The following is a 20,943-nucleotide window of genomic DNA, read 5'->3' as shown; positions in this document are numbered from 1 at the left end:
CATTGGGCCTACTCTGTCCATGTCAGTTCTCCCTGGCTAGCACTTTCTATGTCTGCCATACATGTTTCTGCCGCTTCCGATGAGCTATAACTTTTACCTGAGATTTCACATTCACTCTCTTCTGTGAGCAGTGATAATTTCCAAGTTGCTCAAGGAGGCAATACAGACAGGTTGAACATGGGTGTTGGCACACGGCTTAAACACAAGCAGGCAAGTCCGCTGCCCCACATCTGATCTCCAGCAAGAGGCAGTCAACAGCATGAAATGCTGTAAGCATAAAGAACCCAAACTCAGAGCATTGTATGTCTGCCTCTGCCTCAAACTTCAGTTTTTCTACATGGAGAGATACCTAGATGATATCCTTAACTAAGTGTGTGGGGTGGAGGGACTCATGCCCCCATTTCTGGACCTTCCCGATAATTTTATCCATTTAGCCAGGAATCTCTCCGACCAAAATGATACTGTGCCAATTAGGCCTGTGAAGAGAGAGCCAACCAGCCCGTAGTCCAGGCATCAAAAAACCAAATAGAAGGACAAGTTTTCAACTAGTACCTAAAACTATACTACATGGACAGACCCTCCAAGTGCCCCTATTTTCCAGGGCCATCTATGATTTTGAGAAGCCATCCCGATTTCTGATTTGATCCCGGAATGTCCCGCTTTTCCTTAGGACCTCCCTATTTTCATTGGAGAAATGTTGGAGGGTATGGAGTTATCCAAACCCTGAGCCGTCTGAAGGCAATCCTGTATAGGGAAGATTTTTTTAAATGTTTAATGTTTTGTTATGTTTTTATGTATGTTGGAAGCTTCCCAGGGTAGCTGGGGCAACCCAATAAGATGTGCGGGGTATAAATAGTAAAATCATCATTAAAGAATGGGACGTCCCTATTTTCATCGGAGAAATGTTGGGATGCACTGCGCTACTATTACTGAGAAAACAATTGTTCAGTATTTAATAATGTTAAAGTCACAGACATGTCACTTAATAAAAGTCGTGGCCCTTAGTCCAGCCATTTATTGGCCTGGTCTTTGTTGAAATCTTGGCTAAATGTTTTAGCTATGGATCACTAGGTAGCCTTTAGACAAGCCACTCTGAAATATGGGGATAATAATAATTCTGATTTGCCTTACAGAGTTGCTGTAAACATTAAAATTATATAATGCATGTGTGATGCTTTAAACACTTGAAAGCATGGCACACATGTGAATACCTGAAGGAGCATCTCCACCCCCATTGTTCTGCCCGGACACTGAGGTCCAGCACCGAGGGCCTTCTGGCGGTTCCCTCGCTGTGAGAAGCCAAGTTACAGGGAACCAGGCAGAGGGCCTTCTCGGTAGTGGAACCCACCCTCCCACCAGATGTCAAAGAGAACAACAACTACCAGACATTTAGAAGACATCTGAAGGCAGCCCTGTTTAGGGAAGCTTGTAATGTTTAATAGTTTATTGTATTTTAGTGTTTTGTTGGAAGCCACCCAGAGTGGCTGGGGAAACCCAACCAGATGGGCGGGGTAAAAATAATAAATTATTATTATTATTATTATTATTATTATTATTATTATTATTATCTGTATTATAAATCAAAGGATGCATCCCAGTCCTGGATGAGGTCCTGTTGATTTCAGACGGCGTTGTTTTTCCCTGTTACGTGCCTAGACAAAAGTCAAGTCTCCCAGCTGATCTTGTTCGTCTTCTCTTTCCTCATCTGCCCCCACAGAAAATGTAACTTTGGATCCCGACACAGCAAATCCCTGGCTCCTCTTGTCTGAGGATCGTAAGAGTGTGAGGCGAGGAGGAGAATGTCAAGTTCTGCCCGACAGACCAGAGAGATTTAACAACTATTATTATGTCCTGGGTCGTGAGGGGTTCACAGCAGGCAGGCATTTCTGGGAAGTCACTGTGGGGAGCGATGAGGGGTGGGCTGTGGGGGTTGCCAAAAGTTCTGTCCAGAGGAAGCAGGTGATCACTGCTGGTCCCGAAGAAGGAGTCTGGGATCTGGGGAAGTGGAGAGGCGCATACAGGGCTGCCTGTCTTGGTTCACGGACTGTTTTGCCCCTGAGTTGTGAGCCCAGGAGGATCCGAGTGACCCTGAACTGTGAAGGGAGGCGGATGGCCTTTTACGATGCCGATAGAGCAGCCCGCCTCTGCACGTTCTCAGCAGCCTCCTTCTCAGGAGAGACCCTCCAGCCCTTGTTTTCTGTGTTCAGTAAGGGCCATCTAAACCTGCCTGCCTAAGGGTGGAGGCAGACAAGATGGAGGAACCCCGCGCTGTCGCCACATGCATGCTGCTTCCTTCCCAGGAATGAGCTCAGAGGTTACTTTCTCCCTGAGGAGAAGCCATATTTGTAGAACAGTGGCTAGCTGGCTCTTTCACCGCTTGTCCTGCTCAGGCCAGGTGTCTAGGAAGCACTGTCAGAAAGCCTGTAGACCCTGTCCCGTGCTTCAGGCAGTGTTTCCTCGGGAGTCTGTGGCCTGGGTTGGTTATGAAACTCAGATGTAAGAAAAAAATTCCTGTGTCCGCCTAGGTCTTTCACTAACCTTCCCAAGATGATCACGTTCAGCTTGTAGGTGATGCTGGAAGCCAGGGTGGTGCTACATTTCTATGTATACAATTATTTCCATTGAAATAATCTGCAGCTAACAGTTGGGCAGATCCATCTATAGATTTTTAGAGAGCACCTCTGCTTGTACTTTTGTGTGCCTGGACATATTTGGGGTTTTTGTGTGTTAACCCCAGTATGGTGTAGTGGTTAAGAGTGATAGACTCGTAATCTGGTGAACCGGGTTTGCGTCTCCGCTCCTCCACATGCAGCTGCTGGCTGACCTTGGGCCAGTCACACTTCTCTGAAGTCTCTCAGCCTCACAGAGTGTTTGTTGTGGGGGAGGAAGGGAAAGGAGGATGTTAGCCGCTTTGAGACTCCTTCGGGTAGTGATAAAGCGGGATATCAAATCCAAACTCCTCCTCTTCTTCTTTTATCAAAGATTTTGCTTCCTGTTGCCCTTTTGTCATTTGCACCTCAAAAATCGTAACAGCCTCTCAATACCAAGGAAACACAACGAGTGAATAGTAAGAGAACCCACACAAGTAACAATGACGCAAAACCCCACACATACACTAAGTAGAAGAATAGAAGCATTGCCACCACACTCACCATTCCCCGTTATAAGAATATTAATGTGCCAGTATCCTTTGTATCCTCATTTGCTACACTGACGCTTACTCACCATTTTACTGTACCCTTGAGTGTATGTGTCCTTACATGCTACACTGATATGATTTGGTTCACAATGTACTGTATCAAATGTACCTAGACTATGTTCCCCTTCTGCTCGTCCGTTACATTCTCTTTCATTGCATCGTTGGCTCTAAAAGCTCAACTTACTGCTGTCTTACTGCTATAACAATATACTTCATTTATTTGCATACATATTGCCAAATTTGTCACATATCCGTACTATGTAAAAATGGCTGCCTAATCATGCCAAAGGCATGGGTTCCCTTTCACCAATGCACGCATTGGGGAGCAAATAAATTACCGTTTTTTTCGCTGCATAAGATGCACAGACATTTCCCCTTACTTTTTAGGAGGAAAAAAGTGTGCCTTGTGGAGCAAAAAATACGGTAGCTGGCAGCTTACTTAGACAGCGCCTCGTCTGACGTCTTCTGTTTTTTCTAACTTCTCATTGTTCTGTATTGAAAATCAAAGGTATAAATGTAAGAGTTTTCTTTTGTTCTGAATTCTCCTCCATCGCCTGTTACGTGAGTGGGAACCCTGTTGCCAACAGTCATTCTTTTAATAAAAGATCAGGTTTACAGCCGCTTTGCTTTAATTATTCTGGTCTGGTCTCTGTTTGTGCTTGGGTTAACCCAAGTAACACGGTCCAGGTCCGGTCCCAAATCCAAGGCTTCCATGAGGAGTCAGTCCAACAGGGCCAAGGCAGGAAACCAGGCTAGGTCAGGCACAGGGTAACAGGCAGGTTCCAGCAAGCAGCAATGTTGCTCCCACAACCCGGGGCAGGGTCCGACAGCCTTTTATCTTTGACATGGTAGCGGCCAGTCCTGATCCCCCGGTGACTCACCTCCCTGTCTCACCCAAAGGCGAGCACTCCTCCTGCGAGTACTCAGGTCTCTCCTTCTCTCAGACCTGAGTCTCTGCAGCTCAGGAGACGTCGGTGGGTTACTAGACCCAGAGGCCGCCTCAGCCTCTCCTGACCCAACTGGTAGTGAAGCAGCTGCACGCGATTGCCCAGCTAGAGGCAACAGGGTAAAACTTGTCTCACAATAAATGAAACAGAATTGTAGAAAACACAACCTGAAAAATGAGACAACGCACGTGTTCCTGTACACTAAGAAATCTTTAATAAGAATATAAAAAAAGAAAAGTGTAACAGCCTCATACACCACATAATCCTGCCTCCAGGAACTGCAGTGATGTAGCCAAGGTATGATATCCTATGTAATCCTCACAGCAACCCTGTGAAGTAGGACCGGCTCAGCGGAGAGGTGTTGACTTACCCAGGCCTCGCAGAAACCCCCCAATCCCTTGCTATCAGGAATGCCGATGAGGCAGCGTTGGCTGGCATGGAGAGAGGCCTTAATTTAATGTGCCACACATCCCTCAGACCTTCCCACTTGACAGGAAGTATGAAGAGAGGGGCTTTGAGTCCCTAAATGGGATTTGTATTACCTCAACTTTGGCCAACCACCTTTCCCAAACTAGCTGTTCTCTATGAAGAGGTAGAGAAGAGCAATACTTTCTTTATTTTATTTTGCCGGGGGGGGGGGAGTTAGAATTCCTGCTCCGTGATTGCAGTCATGGGATTTTTGTCTATCACATGATGGTGTATGTTTTGACTCCACAGAGTGCGGAGTTACGGAGACAGGATGTTTGTGTTACTGTGTTCCGTGAATGGGGACTATTGTCCTTCGTTCTTTTTCTCTTTGCTGCCCAATGCTAGAGAGAGAGGGGGAGCCATGTTGCAGTGCTCCTATATGTAAATAAAGTAGATTAGCCAAAATGCTGAGTTGCTGAGGTCTGTTACGCAAGCTGTGAAGACTCTGCGGATCCCTAAGTGTACCGATGTCTGTTGGCATCGGTTGCTGTGATGTTCGGGCAGAAGAAAGCTTTTGAAGCTCCCGAATGGTCGACCAGGAGGGAGGGAACATGCCAGTCGGGCATGTGTCTCTGCCAGGGTCCTACTAGAGAGTAGGACAAACTCCTGACAGGGTATACATCATCCATACCATAAAGATCCCTCATTGATAAGATGACTGCTGATGTGCCTTCCACCTCCATGATTCTATCACTACTGAATAAACAAACTATGAGCAGTGTTTTAACGCAAGTGGAAAGCATTTGGTGTCATAAGAACATAAGAGGAGCTCATCAAGATGTGTGGGATGTAATCCACTGAGAGCAGTCAAGTACAACATTCCTTGTTTTGCTAGAGTGGACATGCAAGGGAATGTTTGGTCCAGCCAGTCCAAACTTCCTGTTCCTCCTGGCCTGAAGCATCCTTCCTTGCATGTGACTAGTGACCTTTCCAGACCTGGTAAAAGGACAAGGCATGCTGCCACTCTCCCTCTTTTCCATCTTCCTTTTGTCCTGCAAACTTCCCGGACTACTAACTGTAGTCAATCCACATATGGGGTAAACCTGTTTCTTTATGTTTGTAACTTTAAGCCTAAAGCCTGCCTTCAGCTATCACACTGTGCTCTGCCTGATCGTGAGTAAAGTTTCTTTTTATTGCTTATGAATAAGACTGTGGTGCCTTTATTCTTTTAGGAGGGAATTCAAGGGGTCTTTGGGATGCGGGTGGCGCTGTGGGTTAAACCACAGAGCCTAGGGCTTGCTGATCAGAAGGTCGGCAGTTCGAATCCCCGCGATGGGATGAGCTCCCGTTGCTCTGTCCCTGCTCCTGCCAACCTAGCAGTTCGAAAGCACCTAAAAGTGCAAGTAGATAAATAGGTACCGCTCTGGCGGGAAGGTAAACGGTGTTTCCATGCTCTGCTCTGGTTTGCCAGAAGCGGCTTAGTCGTGCTGACCACATGACCCGGAAGCTGTACGCCGGCTCCCTCAGCCAATAAAGCGAGATGAGCGCCGCAACCCCAGAGTCGGCCACAACCGGACCTAATGGTTAGGGGTCCCTTTACCTTTACAAGGGGTCTTACCAGGAAAATATTAGAACATATTTCAATCTGGACAAGCCAGATTGAATTGCATATTGTCTTAAGAAACTCACTCGAGTTTGCAACTAGTTTTCTGCTACGTAAAAGGGAATGCACTCTGCTAAGTAAAGGAACTTGCTAGCGCACGTTAGGAAGGATATTAATAAACAATATATCCTCTCCTGACACCCTGAACATTCCCACAAGATGCTTATGGCAGGGCTGGGTCGAAGGTAGGTTGGAATCTACTGACAGATCTCCAGTAACACAGCAACAACTCAAGAGCTTGCCATCACTGCAAAACCTGCTGGAGTGAGGAAAGCAGGCGTGGATTAATGTGCGCATCTCTTGAGCTTGGCTCTGGTGCTGATGACAAATTCCAAGGCTGAGTGCATGCTCAGAGGCACCCTGTTCCTCAAGAGACCACCTTGGCTGTGAGTCCTGGAATACCTGCTGTCCCCTGTCTTGCAGGCCTTTTCCCACCTGGCCCGGGAGTCCTGGATGCTTTAGTTGACATTCCTGCCCTGCAGGGGGTTGGACTGGACGACCCTCAGGATCCCTCCCAACTCTACAAGAAAGGGCAGGGATCTTGGATGTCTCTTAGTGCAGTCTCAGGTCGTTTAGCCTGAGCTTCCACAGCCACTGCCCGCCAGGAACCCCTATGGGCAGGTTTGGCAGCAACAGCAGCAGGTATGTTCTTCTAGAGTAATATTTTATTTTATTATTTTATTTTATTTTGTTATGTTATTTTATTGCTAATCATGCTGCTTTAAATGTGCATTTCATATTTGACTTCCTTTAGTAATGCTTTCTTTTGAAATGTTTAATTTTTGCGTTAACTTTGCTGCATTAAATACGCTCTGTAATCGACCTTTGCAATGTTTTCTTTTGACATCTTTAAGATGATATTTTAGTTGCCTGCTAATTATGCTGCTTTGAATGTATACTCTCTCCGTGTGTGCGCGCGCGTGCTTGCGTGCGGAGCATACAGATGGGAGGAGCTTAAGAGGCTCAGATTGATTCACTGACTTTCAGTGCGATTTGAGGATGTTGCGAAGTTCATAACAATACAAAAAATTCACTTGTCTCCAGCTGTCATCGGAAAATGCCTGCCTAAATGAACAGCCAGCCACGAACGATTTCCCTGTTGTTGTTGTTTTTTTAAAAAAACCCATTGTTAGAGACTCGGGAGAGATCTTGCGTCACCTCCTTCCTGCAAAGGAAACACGCCCAGTTGCTGGCAGACGAGAAAGAAAGCGAAAGCAACTTTCTTCCAGGCGAAGCTGCAGCCATGGCTGCTTCCGGGGGTCCCGTGCAAGATCTCTTCGAGGAAGCCACTTGCTCCATCTGCCTGGAGTATTTCAAGGATCCAGTGATCATCCCGGAGTGCGGGCACAACTTCTGCCGAGCCTGCCTGATCCAATATTGGGGGAAATCCGAAGGAGAGGCTTCCTGCCCTGAGTGCAGGAAAACAGTTCAACAGAGGAACCTCATCCCCAATCGGTCGCTGGCAAATGTTGCAGAAAAAGCCAAGATGCTCCGTGGGGATTTCTGTGGAAGAAAGCGGGCGGAGGGAAAGGAAAGAGTCTGCGAGAAACACCAGGAGCCCCTGAAGCTCTTCTGCAAGGAGGACGAAAGCCCCATCTGTCTGGTGTGTGAAAGATCCAAGGAGCACAAAAGCCACGAGGTGATTCCTCTGGAGGAGGCGTCCCAGGAGTACATGGTAGGAAACGGCAATGGGTCTTGGTGGGGGAGGGCAGGGCACGGCTGGGTGACACGAGAGAGCAAAAATTGTGGGAAATGTTTATAATCTATTATGATTCAGTTTGTAAATGTCTCTGCTTTCATCCAAGGAGAAAGACCCCCCAAAACACACAGGTTATAGTATTTATTGTATTTTAGTGTTTTGTTGGAAGCCGCCCAGAGTGGCTGGGGAAACCCAGCCAGATGGGCGGGGTATAAATAATAAATTATTATTATATTATTATTCTCTGCTCTAATGTCGAACAGCTCTTCAAAACCTGGAGCTTGAGTTGGTCTGAAGCAGTCTCTCAAGGGGCTGGAGGGAGTTACATTAAACCCATATTGGATCTGTTTGTCTTATTCAATCCACTGGGATAAATAAGACAGCCTGGGAATCTCCACAAAAGACCCTGGAATGCAGGACAGCCGTATTGTTCAACTTCCCTCTTGCATGCATCCTAAAACTCAGCAGGAAAAGAAAATAGAACCAGACTGGAATTTTGTTTTGTTTGCAGAACCAGATCTGTAGGTGCTTAGGCCATCTGAGGAAGGAGAGAGAAAAGATCATGGCATTTAAAATGGACGCTGAAGAGGAAAGCCAAGACCTGCTCGTAAGTGTCAACATCCCTGGGAAGCCCAAAAGTATTGTTACAAGCACCCCACTCTCTGAGCGATGAAAGCACTTCCCTCCGGTTCAGTTTGATTTCCCCCCCTTGGTATTTGTGATACATGGTTTTATTTAAACATCTGTAGGCTGAGCATAATGGGACACGGGTGGCGCTGTGGGTTAAACCACAGAGCCTAGGGCTTGCCAATCAGAAGGTCGGTGGTTTGAATCCCCGCGACAGGGTGAGCTCCCGTTGCTCAGTCCCAGCTCCTGCCAACCTAGCAGTTCGAAAGCACCTCAAAGTTCAAGTAGATAAATAGGTACCGCTCCGGCGGTAACGTAAACGGTGTTTCCGTGCGCTGCTCTGGTTTGCCAGAAGCGGCTTAGTCCTGCTGGCCACATGACCCGGAAGCTGTACGCCGGCTCCTTCGGCCAATAAAGCGAGATGAGCGCCACAACTCCAGAGTCGTCCGCGACTGGACCTTATGGTCAGGGGTCCCTTTACCTTTACCTTTAGGCTGAGCATAAGATAGAAGGGCTCATGGTCACAGCACCAATGGATCTTGTTCCCCTCTTAAGTTTCAAAGGGGACCCCAGATTCATAGCTTTAGTTTCAGCACAGAAAGCAAGGCAGACATCTCCTGACTTCTCACCTGCACTAGCTAGTTGTTTCCATGGTAGCATGGTACCTGTAATTCACCAACTCCTTAAACATGTAAAAAGAATGCTTAGCAGGCTGGGCTGGGGCTATTAACTAAACAGACACCAGACTAATCACTTCAAGAGTTCCTTCTACTACAGACCCCCATCTTATGTTATAAAAACGTAGACTTGGAAGAGGACAGCACACACACACACACACCAATAATCTGGGTTGCCCCAGCCACTCTGGATGGCTTCCAACAAATTATGAGATCTCACCCAAACCACCACCAGTTTTACAACAGACCTGTAACCAAGAATAAATATCTGGAAAAATGAAATGCAGAAATATATGTTTTGCTACTACAGTGCTACCTCGGGTTACATACGCTTCAGGTTACATATGCTTCAGGTTACATACGCTTCAGGTTACAGACTCTGCTAACCCAGAAATAGTGCTTAAGGTTAAGAACTTTGCTTCAGGATGAGAACAGAAATCGTGCTCCGGCGGCGCAGCGGCAGCAGGAGGCCCCATTAGCTAAAGTGGTGCTTCAGGTTAAGAACAGTTTCAGGTTAAGTACGGACCTCCGGAACGAATAAGTACTTAACCCGAGGTACCACTGTATTTGGAGTGGCCAGAACTCCCACCAAAAAAGGTTCACAAAAGAGCATTCCAAAGTGGTGGGTGGGTATATGCAAGGTTTTGTGAACATTGGTGTGATGTCTCCGAAATGTCAAAAGAGCCCTTTTAAGGGAATTCTCTTAACTGACCTGAGGCTGCAAAGTCAGGCTATATTCAGTCCCGCTGTTGGCAAGCTGTCCTTATTTTTCTGCCTACTTGTTGCAGAATCAAATGGAAGCAGAGATGGAAAAGACAGTGGCAGAGTTCAGACGTCTACGCCGGTTTTTGGAAGAACAAGAAAAGCGTCTTCTGTTCCAGATGGAAGAGGTGGAGAAGGAGATCTCCAAGAGAAGGGAGGAGCACCTGGCCAGACTCTCCGGGGAACTCTCCTCTCTTGAAGGCCTCATCCAGGAGGTGGAGGAGAAGCTTCAGGAACCAGCGAGTGAACTCCTGCAGGTCAGGCCTGGTCTTGCTTCTGAGCTTCCTAACTAACTGGTTGTGGGATGCTGAGTCCGAGGGCCCTTGCCTGCCAGTTCACAGATGGGATGGGCTTTCCATCACTTGGCATCCTTCTCATCTTGAAGGTTGATGTTTAAAGGTTAATGAAAAAGCAGAAGGGTCCGTCTTCCTGGGCCAGCTCATAATCAGTATAAAAGTATTGAGAGAATAATCCTCTCCCTTTTCCCACCCTGTCTTTCTCTCCCTCCTTCTGTCACTCTGAATTGCCTCCACTGAATTCAATCTCTTCTTTCCTTCCAGGACATTGGAAGCTGCTTGTGGAGGTAAGCACACAAAAAGCACTTCAGGTTGGTTGGAAAACTCATTGCACTTGTTGAAAAACTGTTATTCCTCCCCCATTCTTTCTTTTAAAATGGTTCACGTTAAAAGATTCTAGTCCTCTGTGTCTAAAGACCCTATGTTTCATTCACTTCCAAAAAATGAAATAACATCTATTTTTACATTGTAGCATAATCCTTTTGCTTCTATATATAATAAGTCCTTGCCTTTGGGGCTGCATCATAATTTGTACACTACAGTGGAACCTTGGCTACCAAACAATAAAAAACCGAAAGTGACTGTTCTGGTTTTCGAACGTTTTTTGGAAGCCAAACATCTGGTGCGGCTTCTGATTGGGTGTAGGAAGCTCCTGCAGCCAATCGGAAGCCGCACCTTCGTTCCTGAACTGTTTTGGGAGTCGAACGGACTCCCAGAACGGATTACGTTTGGGAACCAAGGTTCCACTGTAGATCTGCAAGCCACCTGCCTGCTGCTTTTCATCATGTGCTAAAAACCCTGATCTCAGCTCACCATGATGTGGAGATTTGCTGACATCAAGATGAGGCACCTGGCTTTTCAGAAAGCTCATTGCGTTAGAGGGATGGTGAGTTGACCTTGTTCTTCTCCCCTAGGTATCAGGAGAAGTTTGAGGATCCCCCTATGGCTTTTCCTCCTGCCCTGAAGTGGAAGATCTGGGACTTCAGCGATATAAATCCCTTTCTGGAGGGTGTCATGAAGCAGTTCAGAGGTACCAAGAATTTAAGAAAAAATGTTCAAAACAGACTGCTTATCTAAAAGGATGGAATACTTCCATATTGCTGAACTAACAGGGAGGATAAGAGGAGATATGGTACAAAAAGTGAATAAGGAGTGGGCTATCTTTAAGGAATGCATCAAAATTTATGTGGGAAAAGTAGAATTTCTGACAGATATTGAGTGAATCCAGAAAATGATTAGAGTGAAAGGCGAATAAAGTCAAGATAGAAGAGATTAAAGAAATAATGAAACGTGTTTAAGTTAGTTGGAAAAATAAAGTAGCGTAACAAGAACGGCTGGAGGTCAAGTCACCAGGTGGGTGTCCGTGTGGGGTAGGTGTGTAGGTATGTTGATATGTACAGTATAGGTAGGTATTATATAGAGTAATGTAGGTATGTTTTATGTTATGAAAATAAGGTAGTGTGTTATGTATGTGTATTTTGTAAATGTATATGTAAATAAATTTTTTTGGGGGGGATAAGAAAAAATGTTCATAAAAGGCTCCAGGTTGCTTGTCATATTAGCAGTGTCAGGAAAATGGAAGAGCTGAGTGTGAAAAGAAAAGGCAATTATCTTCCATTATGGAAAAAGGCTCTGGTCAAAGCTCCCTCCTACAAAACGGAGTCTACTCATTTATACCTATTAGTGCTTCGGCATCTGCCGTTGCTTAAGGATAGGAGCATGGAGTGAATCAGCAAAGGAACCTGCCTCTGGTTGAGTCAGGCCACTGCTCCATCTCACTCAGTATTGTCTACACTGGCTGGCAGCCACTCCAGGATTCCAGGCAGGAGTTCCTCCCATCCCTATCTGGAGATTCCAGGTGCTGAAGCTGAGATCATTTTTGTGTAAAGCTGGTGCTCTTCTACGAAGCCATGGCCATTCCCTGCCACAAGCAGTAAAGGCAAAGGGACCCCTGACCATTAGGTCCAGTCGTGGCCGACTCTGGGGTTGCGGCGCTCATCTCGCTTTACTGGCCGAGGGAGCAGGCGTACAGCTTCCGGGTCATGTGGCCAGCATGACTAAGCCGCTTCTGGCGGACCAGAGCAGCGCACGGAAACACCGTTTACCTTCCCGCCGGAGCGGTACCTATTTATCTACTTGCACTTTAATGTGCTTTCGAACTGCTAGGTTGGCAGGAGCAGGGACTGAGCAATGGGAGCTCACCCCGTTGCGGGGATTTGAACTGCCAGCCTTCTGATCAGCAAGTCCTAGGCTCTGTGGTTTAACCCGCATCCCGCCACCCACCACAAGCACTGCTAAAGAACAGCCTATCCTCCCAACGGCAGCAAACATCTTTAGAAAACAGCAAATGCACCTCATCCACTCTGCATGGAGGCCTGACTTTATTTCCCAACCGAAAAGGGGACTTCTCAAATCACTTAGCCTGAATTCAGCCTGACCTTTTATTTCACTTCCCTCCCTCTCCCCTTTTATGAAGATTACCCGCTCTGAGATCCCACAGCTAATTCTCCCTGTGGCCTCCTCGCTGGCCCAAGTAGGACCAGTTCAGCCAGCTAGCCCTGGGGATTATCTAATTGCTTATTTCCCCTAAATTGATCTCTGAATTTTGAATTTTATTGTTATTCATGTTTTTATATTGTATTTTATACTCCTTTTACAAGGAGTATAAGGTGTTTTCAATTTGTTGTTAGCCGCCCTGAGCCCGGTGTTTGAACTGGGAAGGGTGGGGTATAAATAAAAAAATATTATTATTATTTATTATTATTAGCCCCTTTGCTTATGAGCGGGAGGCTCTGTCCTTTCCCAGGGCCTCATCGAGGCTTTGGATCTGCACAGGTACTGAGACATAATCTCGCACTTTTCCCAAGTAAGTCTCACATTTCCCAAGCACAAATCTCAGGTGGTGCGATGAGTCAGTGTGTCCGGCTGTTAACCAGAAGGTGGGTGGTTTGAGCCCACCCAGGGATGGCTGTAGGCAGGATTCCTGCATTTTAGGGGGTTGGACTAGATGATTTCTTGAGGTCCCTTCCAAATCTACACTTCTGTGAGTCTGTTGGTAGCTGGGCAGTGGAACCCTGTCGCCTCTTTTGGGTTTGCTGCCCCCTTTTATTATGACCTTGGTGGTGGGGGGTTGTAAAAGAGCAACTGGTGTTGAGGCCTCTAGGCCTGGGTTGCCTGAATCTGAAGGCTCCTCGTGGATGCTGGAGATTGGGGGGGGGGGCTTTCTAGGTGAAGGGCCTGCTGAGAAAATGTGATGTAAAGGTCCGTATAGTTAAAGCTATGGTTTTCCCAGTTGTGATGTATGGAAGTGAGAGCTGGACCACAAAGAAGGCTGATTGCCAAAGAATTGATGCTTTTGAATTATGGTGCTGGAGGAGACTCTTGAGAGTCCCATGGACTGCAAGAAGATCAAACCTCTCCATTCTGAATGAAATCAGCCCTGAGTGCTCACTGGAAGGACAGATCCTGAAGCTGAGGCTCCAATACTTTGGCCACCTCATGAGAAGAGAAGACTCCCTGGAAAAGCCCCTGATTTTGGGAAAGATGGAGGGCACAAGGAGAAGGGGACGACAGAGGACGAGATGGTTGGACAGTGTTCTCGAAGCTACCAGCATGAGTTTTATTAAACTGCGGGAGGCAGTGGAAGACAGGAGTGCCTGGCGTGCTCTGGTCCATGGGGTCACGAAGAGTCGGACATGACTAAACAACTAAACAATAACAACAACAAAAGGGCTGAACCTTGGCACCAACACATCATCCTTGCCCTCACTTATAGCATGCTGCAATATTGTGGTGGTGTTCCCAGATTTGTTGTGAGGATGACAGTGTTCTTTTTTTCTTCCACAGACACTCTGGGATCTGGATTTCAGCTGCAGCAAGGTATGTTATTTTGGGGTCTGATGGTGGCCCTTATTTCCAGAGGAGATGAGATCCGCCTCTCAAAAGACGAGGCCGCTAGACAAAGTGGGGTTCCGTTCCCAAAATGTGCTCCCTGTCTGCCTTCACAGGCTTTTCACTGTTCAGAAGAACCTATATATTTTAACTGGGGTGTGGCACAATTGCCCCACATCACTGTGGGAAAGAGAAGTTCCAAGGATTTATCCTTCACAAGCGTTTTTGCACAGTTCAGTCCAATGGGTTTCCTTTGAATCTCTTAACTCAATGGAGGCCTTTAAATTCATTTACCAATATACACAGGCTGAGCATAGGTTCACTGCTTAAATTCTCCAGCAGCCAAGTCTGCGTCAGACCTGCGTCAGACCTCCAGGAAGAGACAGCAATGCTGTAAATTTGCACAGTCCAAATTCAGGTCTTTCTGTCTCTCACTCAAGCTCCAGGTTTTCTTCATGCCCAGACATTGGGATGACATTATCATGTGCAAGAGAAACATTCCCTCTCTCAGGTTCTTCCAAGTATTCCATAATCATTTAGCCTGGTCTCTAAGAAAAACCATGAATTCAGCCACTTTGCCAGGACTATGAAGGCAGTCTCTCCAGCAACACTTACAGCTGCATTAACCTTCCCCTGCCCACACCCTCAATCTCCCAACATGGGGGATGGATGAATTTTATTATTTCGGTCACAGACCAGTTCCAGCCCACACACAATATCAAGGAAGTCATAAAACATGATAGGGATACATTTGAATTTACAATTAGGTATAACAGGGACGCGGGTGGCGCTGTGGGTTAAACCACAGAGCCTAGGACTTGCCGATCAGAAGGTCGGTGGTTCGAATCCCTGCGACGGGGTGAGCTCCCGTTGCTTGGTCCCTGCTTCTGCCAAGCTAGCAGTTCAAAAGCACGCCAGTGCAAGTAGATAAATAGGTACCACTCCAGTGGGAAGGTAAAACGGCGTTTCCATGCGCTGCTCTGGTTTGCCAGAAGCGCCTTAGTCATGCTGGCCACATGACCCGGAAGCTGTACGCCGGCTCCCTCGGCCAATAAAGCAAGATGAGCGCCACAACCCCAGAGTCAACCATGACTGGACCTAATGGTCAGGGGTCCCTTTACCTTATAACAGGGACAATACAGATAAAGCAACCATTAAAAAATATATAAATTAAAACTAAGTCACTAGCACACAGTGGTACCTCGGGTTACATACGCTTCAGGTTACATATGCTTCAGGTTACAGACTCCGCTAACCCAGAAATAGTACCTCAGGTTTAGAACTTTACCTCAGGATGAGAACAGAAATCGTGCTCCGGCGGCAGCAGGAGGCCCCATTAGCTAAAGTGGTGCTTCAGGTTAAGAAGAGTTTCAGGTTAAGAACGGACCTCTGGAACGAATTAAGTACCTAGCTTGGCCTAGGGCTGGGCACCAACAAAAGGGATATTCCAACAGCTGGAAAAGGTGCAGAAAAGGAAGCATCAAGACTTGCTCCCTCCAGAACTGGATTTTGGCAATAAAATGCCCAAGCCCAGCCACATAACCTGGGAGCTAGACACCCAAACAGGAGCTTTCGGAGACTCAAACTGGCCACTTCACTTGGGGGGAGTGTCGAGAGAGGCTAAGTAATCCACCATCCCCCATTTTCATAAGTGGGAAAACACAGAAATAGCTCTGTTGTATTTTTTTGTGCCTCAAACGGCAGGTTAGAAAGTATTTTACATGAATAATTGAAACCTGGGTCATGCTCACAAGGAGGATATCTTTCGTTGCCAGTTTTTCCTGAGGTTTCAAGCGAGGTCTTTGCTGGAACGTTGGCTGAAAAGATTGAGCTACGAATCAGGGACTCCCTGCTTTGAATCTCCCCTTTGCCACCTACTCACCGATTGGCCTTAGACAAGCTGCTCTGTATCACCCTCAGTCCTCCTATCTGAAAAATGGGGATAATAATACAGATTTGCCTTAAGGGTCTTTGTAAGGTTTATAACTACAGTGGTATCTCAGGTTACAGACTCTTCAGGTTACAGACTCCACTAACCCAGAAATAGTACCTCGGGTTAAGAACTTTGCCTCAGGATGAGAACAGAAATAGTGTGGCGGCAGCGGGAGGCCCCATTAGCTAAAGTGGTACCTCAAGTTAAGAACAGTTTCAGGTTAAGAACGGACCTCCAGTACGAATTAAGTTCTTAACCCAAGGTACCACTGTAGATAGCACATGTGAAATGCTTTGAAGAACTAAAAAGCATCTCGTTTCCAAATGCAGTGCTTAGAAGCCCTGTTGATTTGGGAGGAAATGCCGTTCCTGTCACATGTCAAGACAAAAGCCTGTCTCTCTTCCCTTCCCTCATCTGCTTCCACAGAAAACGTAACTCTGGATCCAGACACAGCCCATCCCCACCTCATCCTGTCTGAGGATCGTAAGAGAGTGAGATTTGGCGATGAGGAACAAGATCTGCCCAACAATTGCGAGAGATTTGACAAGCATCCCTATGTCCTGGGAGGCGAGGGGTTCACAGGCGGAAGACATTTCTGGGAGGTCGTTGTGGGGAGTGAGGTGGGCTGGGCTGTGGGGGTGGCCAGGAAGTCTGTGAAGAGGAAGGGTCAGATCACATTTGGTCCTGAGGAAGGGGTCTGGGGTCTGGGGAAGTGGGCAGGAGAATACAAGGCCTCCTCCCACGCTACTATGACCCTTCGCAAAGAGCCTGAGAGGATCCGAGTGGCCCTGAACTGTGAAGGGGGACGGGTGTCCTTTTATGATGCAGATAGGGCTGTCCTCCTCTACACATTCTCAGCAGCCCCCTTCTCAGGAGAGACCCTCCTGCCCTTGTTTTGGGTGCCCCGTAAAGCCCACCTGACCCTCTCTGACTAAAGGAGGACAGCACAGACATAAGACATACATCAAAACAGGTTTATTATTATTATTTCGCTTGCTTAGCTCCTGCACTACTTGTGTAGTGAGTAGGGAGGGCCAACAGGTTGGTGTCCTAACTGACACAAGAACCACCCAATCGTTACCGTCCATGTCACCGGCCTGAAAATGGGAAGGTGTATCATGATTGACACAAGTACCAGCCAATTGCTCATCTGCAAATCTGGCTTCTCCTTGGAAAGAACATTAATCTCTCAAGGCAGCTCCTGAAATGCAAAAACTAAAAAGCCAGTCTTCTTTCATTCTGTTCAGAGTCACTGAGGTGGTTTTCTGCATCAGTGTCCCCTTTGGAAATAAAGAGCCTGCTAAATTAAAGTTCTAGTGAGAGGACAGAGCAAATTCTAGGGGATGGTGAGACATTTCCATTTATACAAATATGGCCCCTAGTATAATTGGAAGTTAAGGATTAGGCAGTTCCATCTATAGATTTCTAAGGAGCACTTTTGCTTTTATATATATCATCAGACATTGGGGTGTATTTCATGTGGTTGAGATGTTTAATTTTATTAAAGGTTTTGCTTCCTATTGCTCATGTTTCATTTCAGACTTAGAAAAACAGCATATACTGCACACACCCGTTCCTCCAAGGAACCCCATGATCACAGGGAGATAAATAGAGATATAAAATAAATAAATATGCATCACTGTCGGGGGAGGGGATTCCACAAATTTTGATGATATCCAATGTAACAGAGTAGCTTACATCTAAGAAGCTAAATAACTTCTAGGTGATTGATAGCTTTTTTGTAAAGACTATACAGTGTCCAGAATATTCAGAAGAACTTTGCTTTCATAATAATAATAATAATAATAATAATAATAATAATAATAATAATAATAATAATAATAATAATAATTTATTATTTATACCCTGCCCATTCTGGCTGGGCTTCCCCAGCTACTCTGGGCAGCTTCCAAAATTTTTTTTATTAAAATACTGTACTACATCAAACATTAAAAGCCTCCCTAAACAGGGCCGCCTTCAGATGTCTTCTAAAAGTCTGGTAGTTGTTGTTCTCTTTGACATCTGGTGGGAGGGCGTTCCCACAGGGCGGGTGCCACTACCGAGAAGGCCCTCTGCCTGGTTCCCTGTAACTTGGCTTCTCGCAGTGAGGGAACCGCCAGAAGGCCCTCGGTGCTGGACCTCAGTGTCCAGGTAGAACGATGGAGGTGGAGACGCTCCTTCAGATATACTGGACCGAGGCCGTTTAGGGCTTTAAAGGTCAGCACCAACACTTTGAATTGTGCTCGGAAACGTAATGGGAGCCAATGTAGGTCTTTCAAGACCGGTGTTATATGGTCTCGGCGGCCGCTCCCAGTCACCAGTCTAGCTGCTGCATTCTGGATTAATTGCAGTTTCCGGGTCACCTTCAAAGGTAGCCCCACATAGAGCGCATTGCAGTAGTCCAAGCGAGAGATAACCAGAGCATGCACCACTCTGGCAAGGCAGTCCGCAGGCAGATAGGGTCTCAGCCTACGTACCAGATGGAGCTGGTAAACAGCTGCCCTGGACACAGATTTGACCGGTGCCTCCATGGACAGCTGTGAGTCCAAAATGACTCCCAGGCTGTGAACCTGGTCCTTCAGGGGCACGATTACCCCATTCAGGACCAGGGAATCCTCCACACCTGCCCGCCTCCTGTCCCCCAAAAACAGTACTTCTGTCTTGTCAGGATTCAACCTCAATCTGTTAGTCGCCATCCATCCTCCAACCGCCTCCAGACACTCACACAGGACCTTTACCGCCTTCACTGGTTCTGATTTAAAAGAGAGGTAGAGCTGGGTATCATCCACATACTGATGAACACCCTGCCCAAATCTCCTGATGATCTCTCCCAGTGGCCGCATGTAAATGTTGAAAAGCATGGGGGAGAGGACAGAACCCTGAGGCACCCCACAAGTGAGAGCCCAGGGGTCTGAACACTCATCCCCCACCACCACTTTCTGGACACGGCCCAGGAGGAAGGAGCGGAACCACTGTATAACAGTGCCCCCAGCTCCCAGCCCCTCAAGACGGTCCAGAAGGATGTTATGGTCGATGGTATCAAACGCCGCTGAGAGATCCAGCAGAACTAGGAAACAGCTCTCACCTTTGTCCCTAGCCCACCGGAGACCATCAACCAGTGCGACCAAGGCAGTTTCAGTCCCGTGATGAGGCCTGAATCCCGACTGGAAGGGATCCAAATGGTCATTAACATATGAGAAGAATATATTTACAATCTCATGCTTATTCAAACATGGGTATGTTCCCACTTGAATTGTAGACTGAAGTCTTCTTACTTAGACTTAAGTACATAACTGTTGAGACTTGAACCAGAGTTTTACTTTCACCTCAGCAGTATTCTCTTTGTTCCTTACAGAGAGCTCCTGCACAGGTTTCTCCCTATTAAATGTTTTGGGATCTTCCTCTGTCCGTTTCACATCAGACAGATCAGTGACACAACATCGCCTCTCTCAGCAGCCAGCCCCTCTCACATACACAAAGAGAAAGCAGTTTAAAAAACGACAGTTACTGGAATAACAGTCACAACAGAACAGAATACCTCTCTCATGTGACTCACAGTCAGCCAATCATATGAGAGCTACTGCCAGAGGAGAAAATGCCCATGTTAAAAGTACATTTAACATAAGTAAAAATTCCTGGCTCAGGAAATTAAACCATCCTTAACAGTGGGTTCACCTGCTGAGCAATATCTTAGGGTGAATTCATATTTCTGCTTCCAAGTGCAATGACCCAAGAAGCCAGGGTTCAAACCCACAGTGCACCACAAAGTTCACAGGGTGACCCCCCCCCAAGTGGCCTACCTTGCAAGGCTGCTGTGGGGATTCAGTTGAGGGTGCAGAGAGCCATGCATTCTACCTTGAGCTTCTTGGGCGAAGGGGTGGAATATAAACTGTCTTGCCAAAGTGGTGCATGCTCTAGTTATCTCCCGTTTGGACTACTGCAATGCGTTCTACGTGGAGCTACCTTTGAAGGTGACCCAGAAACTGCAATTAATCCAGAATGTGGCAGCTAGACTGGTGACTGGGAGTGGCCGCTGGGACCACATAACACCGGTCCTGAGAGATCTGCATTGGCTCCCAGTACATTTCCGAGCACAATTCAAAGTGTTGGTGCCGACCTTTAAAGCCCTAAGCGGCCTCAGTCCTGTATCTCCACCTTCATTGTTCAGCCCGGACACTCAGATCCAGCACTGAGGGTCTTCTGTGTCGCGTATTCCACGCGGCGTTTTCAGCAAAACACTAAGAGTTCCAGGTTTTTCAGTGCAGTCCTTTTTAATGTGAGCATATACAAAAGAAACAGTCCATATAGAGTACTTACAAAAGAATACTCTCCACCACAGCACCACCACACTACAGCACAACCACCACACCTCCTGTTAAACAGGCTTTCCTTTTTAAAACAGCCAATTACACTAATCACACTCCTGCTGAGTCACTCTGACCCAGCAGAGTATTGCATCATCCTGTTGAAGCCTGCAGACTTATCCAGTATCCTGCGAATCCCAACACTCCTCCTTAAGTCAAAGGCTTGAGACCCAATGATTCTCTTAAGTCTCGAAATTTAGGAGCATCCAAACATTTTGTATACAAATCTGCCACATTACATTTTGTGTTACAGTGCTGTACCTTTAACACATTTCTTTCCAAAGCATTTTTCACATTTCCGTATCTTATCGCAATATGTTTACTCTTGCTCTTAAAGTTCTGTTGGTTGGCAAGCTGTTGTGCAGCCATGTTGTCACTTAGCACAGTGATTGGCATTTCAGAAGGTATTCCAAGCTCTTTTGTTAGGCAAGCAAACCACTCTATTTGTGATACACATTCGCTTATGGCTGAGTACTC

At 46.7% G+C, this 20,943-nt stretch overlaps 1 protein-coding gene across 1 annotated transcript in view; it reads left to right on the top strand.

Moving 5' to 3' along the window:
- The window catches only part of LOC308579775 (uncharacterized protein), a 78,374-nt gene that overhangs the window by 38,505 nt on the left and 18,926 nt on the right, over window positions 1-20,943 (top strand). Inside the window, exons 9-14 of the mRNA XM_081180708.1 lie at window positions 7,734-7,892; window positions 8,428-8,523; window positions 10,009-10,239; window positions 11,170-11,308; window positions 14,125-14,157; window positions 16,529-17,031. Of these exons, the coding sequence (XP_081036834.1) occupies window positions 7,734-7,892; window positions 8,428-8,523; window positions 10,009-10,239; window positions 11,170-11,308; window positions 14,125-14,157; window positions 16,529-17,031 (1,161 nt within the window). The remainder of the gene's footprint in view (window positions 1-7,733; window positions 7,893-8,427; window positions 8,524-10,008; window positions 10,240-11,169; window positions 11,309-14,124; window positions 14,158-16,528; window positions 17,032-20,943) is intronic.

Source organism: Podarcis bocagei, assembly GCF_964188305.1.
Source record: "Podarcis bocagei genome assembly, chromosome: 2".
Classification (NCBI taxonomy): Eukaryota; Metazoa; Chordata; class Lepidosauria; order Squamata; family Lacertidae; genus Podarcis; species Podarcis bocagei.
The sequence above is the reverse complement of the archived record's forward strand: the minus strand, read 5'-3'. Positions and strand labels throughout refer to the sequence as shown.